Source organism: Montipora capricornis, chromosome 6, assembly GCF_036669925.1.
Source record: "Montipora capricornis isolate CH-2021 chromosome 6, ASM3666992v2, whole genome shotgun sequence".
NCBI lineage: Eukaryota > Metazoa > Cnidaria > Anthozoa > Scleractinia > Acroporidae > Montipora > Montipora capricornis.
This window is the reverse complement of record NC_090888.1, coordinates 41694063-41699792: the sequence shown is the minus strand read 5'-3', so window position 1 is coordinate 41699792 and position 5730 is coordinate 41694063. Positions and strand designations below refer to the sequence as shown.

The 5730-nt window shown below is 37.9% G+C and overlaps 2 protein-coding genes across 2 annotated transcripts in view; both read right to left on the bottom strand.

Annotated features, from left to right (window-relative positions):
- LOC138053943 (uncharacterized) overlaps positions 1-192 on the bottom strand; it is an 810-nt gene extending 618 nt beyond the window's left edge. Inside the window, exon 1 of the mRNA XM_068900468.1 lies at positions 1-192. This exon is cut by the window's left edge and continues 618 nt beyond it. Within this exon, the coding sequence (XP_068756569.1) occupies positions 1-192 (192 nt within the window).
- Positions 193-4574: 4382 nt separating this feature from the next.
- LOC138053942 (ribonuclease Y-like) lies at positions 4575-5389 on the bottom strand. The gene is made up of 2 exons (XM_068900467.1): positions 5383-5389; positions 4575-5251 (listed from the first exon to the last, which is right to left on the bottom strand). The coding sequence occupies exons 1-2, from the start codon at positions 5387-5389 to the stop codon at positions 4575-4577; spliced, it is 684 nt and encodes a 227-aa protein (XP_068756568.1).
- Between the last annotated feature and the right edge of the window lie 341 nt (positions 5390-5730).

Sequence of the window (5730 nt, the reverse complement as noted above, 5' to 3'; positions counted from 1 at the left end):
TTTCGGGTTTTCTCCTTTTAGGTGCTGGATCTTCGGCTCATAGTATTTCCCTCTGCAGGTTTTCCTCTCTCGGTTGACAAGGTTATGAAAATATGTGCTGAACGCCTTTTGTCTCTTCATAATAAGAGATTTCAAACTCTCGTTGATCCGAGGGACGTCGGCAGAGCAGATCTTGACTGGCTTGACAGGCATGATGGTATCAAGGCCTGAATGTATGACGTCCTGGAAGCTGTGGTCAGGACACGCTGGCGGCTACGTAGTTATTCAAAATCAAGCATTGGAGGGATATAAACTTAAAGCTGAGTGTTAGTGTTTATTTTTAATTAGTTTTGTGCTGCTTTTTGCTCTGAATTGCAATTTTTGGCATGAGTCTTATCTTAAGATTTTTAATTTTGAATCTACTAAGGTGCCTGGAGGGCCTACGACAGAAGAACAGAGAGGAAAGAGGAGAGAAAGAGAACAAGAACGACAAAACGATACACCAGTAATAGCTACTCCACAAATTATTTTCTTGGACACTAAACCATTCGTTATTTCTACGGATGAGTTATTTCAAGTGGATGAATATTTCTAAAAAGCGGTTTAGCCGTTTTTTCCTTTGTTCAGGAATGAAACTCTAATTTTTATCTTCAACTGGAATAAAATAACAATCATCTGCACTCTTTTTGGGCAGAAATAATTGATCTCTTTGCTGCTCTGTTTGCCAAATTGTCTTTCGATGTGCCTTGACAGTGACAAGACAGTGACAGTGTTAGAAACATGTAATCTCAATGAGTTGTCGTAAAAGTGAGGAGAAACATCACCAGCTTGTGTTTTCAGAAGTTTGTTTAGCGAACGTACAGGTAATTGTTTAGAGATCTTGTTTGAAGTTTGTCCTTTCTAGCTGATTCTGGTTCTAAGCCAAGGTAGCGTGTTTCAATGAAAATACATCAAAATGTAAATGATTTCGTCTTCAGGGATAAAGTGGAATAAAGTACATCAATAAAACTCCTTGTTTGATCTTGAACCGACAAAGATAACGTGTCACATCATGAGCTATAGTACATATATGATTTCTAATTTTAGAGTGATTCCTATTCAATGGCTTTTGACAGTCGACTCTGAAATTGCTTCCTCTCTTTTCCATTCGCTTACTGAGGATTTGCTTGTTTTCTTTCAAAACTCTTGCGATTCAAGAAAAATTAATTGCCTAACTGGTGAATTCCACAGTAAATTTCGGATGAAAAACCAATATCGCACTCATCCCTTTATGATTAATGTGATCAGTCCGTTTTTCAGGTGAAATTAACTGTGCAATCGACTAGTTAGGTAGTGAAGAAACTGACATAATTAAGCAATATCTGTGAAAACCAAAACGTGGACAATTCCAAAGCCTTTTATTTCCACTAATCCTAAAGCCAGTAAGAATAAACAACCCGGACCTCCGCTTTTAGGCTTGGCTAAATCTATAAATTAAACTTATGACGTTGTATTTTCATTTCATGTGCAACACTATAATTAATCTAAACAAAAGGATAGCAGAAGACCTTATGGCATTTATTTTTTGGTTAATTCAGACACAGAAAAAGACATTTGGGAAAAAAACAACTCAGAGTCCAAGGACAGTTCCACTGATAACGATGAATCCACAAGCTCTCAAGAAAACCTTAAGAAAGGACAAGGAAAAAAAAAAGCAAGATCAATAAAATATATTACTTTTAAAGTATGTTTCTAGGTGACTAAATCAGAATGACATGAATGAACAGTGAGAAGTTATGGTCCTGATCGAGCTAAAAAAATTAATTCATGATAATCATGATAGTGACTCTATGTCCCTATATTAAATACTGCTTAGAACAACTAAAATAGTGACTACAGTAGACATTTCGTTGATCAAGGGAAAACAGTACTTTGGCGAAGTAATTGTTTTAGGGGATTCAACAATTAGTTTGTAAAATTATTCAAATGTTTGATTCACTTGTTCAAGACCACAAAACTGAATATTTTCTCGTTTTCTTGGTGTATTAAATTGGGTTTTCTTTTTGTTGCACAGGGTCTTTTCAAGGATAGCAGTTGCAACCAAACATAAGTTGGGGGAATCCATGATATTCCAGTCAAAAATGAAACCACTGATAGAAAGAGCCATCAAAGTATTGGGACCATTCTCGAATTAAGAAGTTCTAGAGTTGAGTAATGAGCTGAGTGATCTTGACATGAGAGCTCAGTTCAATTTGTCCTTGTTGCTTTTCTCAACTGGAAAGGTATGTTTATAATTTTAGGATGTCAAATTTTGAGCGAGGTTATAACCACAAATTAGTGTATGGTATCATTTTTCAAATAAACACCATGGCCCGGTTTTTTTGCCAGCCGATTAACTTAATTCAGGATTAGCGTAAACTTTCTTTCACGTGTTCCATTTTTGGTGAAAGTTTCTTTTGCTTATTTTTGTTTTTCAAGATTGACTTCCTCAGATGTAAAGTTTTGCCGAATATCAGCGTTGAAAAAGATCTGGGAGTAGAGAAATAAACTCCTTGGTTAATTTTTAATCAGGGATTAGCATTAATCGGCTTTTGAACAGCCAGCCCATGTCTATGCTCTGAGTTAATTAATAAAGCTCAACATAAATCGTAATTACCATTTCTGACAACCCGAATATAAACTCCTTTCCTTTGTGCATTAAATAGATTCTTGAAAAGCTTGACATGAAAGATGACTACTTCCCCCTAGTTCAAGAGTGGATGACACATGGGGTAATCCCAAATCACAGGGAGATTATGACTTTAGGGGGCCCAATGGTGACTGCATATGAAGATCAGCCAACTCATGAAAAGGAGACAGAGGACCTTTAAAAATTATTGTGAATAAGGCTTCAATAATTTAGTTATATGCCACTGCAATAGTTTTTTCTTACTATGTGGCGAAAATTAGATTTTTTTGTCTTAACATATGTCATTAGCATTAGATCACAGAGTGATTTAGAAAATATAAGAATTATAACACCAATCCACAATCCATTGAAAGCTGTTATAAATTATAATACATATTGGTATAATGAATCTGCTATAGATGTATGTTACATAATTACTAAAACAAGGAATGACCTACAATGATCTCCAATCAGCTACAATGACCTACAGTGATGTACAATGACCTACAGTGAGCTCATTGTAGGTCATTCCTTGTTTTAGGAGGGGAACATTGGGGGTTGCCAATTCAGCATTTCCACGCCAAAAATTGCCAAATATCGAGATACTGCATTCAAAAACAGTTAAATACTGAAATCGAAATTAGTGTTCTAAATTTTATTCTCCATGTTGCTCTTAAAGCTCGGATTACCTTTGCCAGTACAGCACAAAACGAATCGCGCTTGTAAAGCGTGATCCTGCACCAAGGAGGAAGGTTGCAGAGTTTTCAATTTCTTTCCCCCTGGAGCAAATGGAAGTCTGATAATTTCGTGATGTAATTTCTGCACCAAATACTATGAAACAAAACATACAATAACCGCTTTCCCTAGGGTTGGATCATACCGCAAATCCGAACTTTTCGGGCTACAATTTAAAGGATACTGCATTTCCTCAGACCCCAATGTCCCCCTCTTTTAACTATATAATTTATGTTAATAGTCTGTATGTTACTGTTACGTCACCTGGAAGTGCAACCCCAAAATAGATATTACTTTGAATCAATAGATATTCACATAGCAGCTATTGGGATGAAAGGACGTGTGCTACTGTGGATAAAAGGCAAAATCTGTATCTGTTCATGTTTTTTTACATCTCATGAACAAAACGAACCACATTGTCCACGTGTTTCTAACCAAACACAAACGAATTAAAAGCTGACCAGAGATGTAGATGTGGTGAATGCAACTGAAACCAAGCCGACAGATCCAGGACCCAATCATATGCGGACATCCCCAGCACAACCCTGTTATCTTGACTAAGGCATGTTGCTTATGGCTATAACAACAATAACAACAACAACAACAACGTTTATTACATACAATACTAATACAACGAAAAGTTTGTCTGCCCAAATTTAGCAAAGTTAATCGAGTTGGGTGGAGCAAAGATAATAGTTAATTCGTATATTTACAATAATACAGGGTGTCCAGCGGCATGGTTGCTCAAAAGAATAGGAAAATAGGAATTTCAGGATTGAGAAAATAGGAAAAATATGAAACTTTGTACTAAAAAATAGGACAAAAATAGGAAAATCAATAGTACTTTCGTCGACAAAGATAGCCTCCCCGCACCTAAGCTGCTATCCCGATTCACCACTTTAGTAGATCAACAGCAGTGAACGTAAATAGGACAAAATGAGTTTTTTGGTTTGAATTCGTATTCTTTTTGATATCCCTCACTGAGATAAATCTATCAACGAATCTGTACAACATAACTTTATTTACTTTGATTTCCCTAGTTTTAAAGTAACTGAACTGCTTCACCTTCACTTTTGTTCAGAAACAAAGTTGGCTATTCATTATGTTCATAACTTCAACATTAATCCAGCAGATGATTGCTAACACAATATCATTTTAGTCTTTACTGAGCTGGCAGAGCACCTGCTTAGAGGTGTAAAATGACAGTTTACATTTACTTTGACTTTCTTTTCTTTGATGGTACAGCAGAAACATCCGCTGGTAGAGCTTTCTCCAGCAACTTCTGATTGTTTGTGTTAACCTCCTTTTGCTTCTCCCTTACTGCTTCAAGCTTCCTCTTTGCCTTTGCCTGATTCGATTTGGCCGTTTCAATCATGAGACATGCAACTTTTGCACCTTGTGAATCAACATTGGAACCTGAAGATAGAGCATCCTCCAACTTACTTGTGTCCTCTGACAGTAGTTCATCAGCCGTTTGCATTTCATCCATTGCCTCCTGCTCCTTCTTGTCTAGCCTCTCTCCTTTATCTCTCAACGATCTTCTCTCTTTTCTTAACTTCTCCTGGTCTCTTTTCCTTCGTTCTTCCTCTTCAGCTTTCAATTTCTCATCCGCCTCCTTTCCCTTTTTCTCGGCTTCTTTTTCATCCAGCCTCTGGCTATGATGCATGTGCGCAGATCGCACAGCAGTTAGAAGACCATCTGTCAGGGCAATTTTTTCCGGACTCAGGTTTTCAGGATCATAAAACTTCACAGCATCTTTCACAGATCTAAGGCCAACAATGGTCCTCTCTCCAAGAAGTGTCCTTTCTTGTGTCACAATGCGGGCATTCACTGACAGACTTCGTTCTGACTCAGCATTTGTTTGCGCCAGAATAAGACCTGATTTTACTACTTTTGGAAGAGTGACATATCAAGGCTCCGTCCCATTAAGAGACTTGAGATTGAATACTTCTTGCCAAAAATGGTCAACACGTTTTTCTTTGTGTAACTGCTCAACATCTTCATCGACACCATAAACTCACCATTCATCTTGAACAATGCTGACATCCAACTGAGGCTGCAATTTTTTAGCCAGTCTTGCAATTGCCTTCACACTACTTGCCTTTTCTCTCTTAAAAGGACTGAGACATCCTAATGCTTTTAAGAGAATGTTCTGAAGAGGGAGATGAGACTGTAGATATGTAACGGATGTGCTATAAAATGTGGGTAAAATTTAAGAATCCGATCCCACCAATGCGTTGGCCCACACGTCGGCCAACGCGTCGGCCGACACACCACCGACACATGACCGACACGTCCGCCAACACACTACCGACACGTCGGCCGACACACTACTGACGCGTCGGCCGACACACTACCGACGCGTCGGC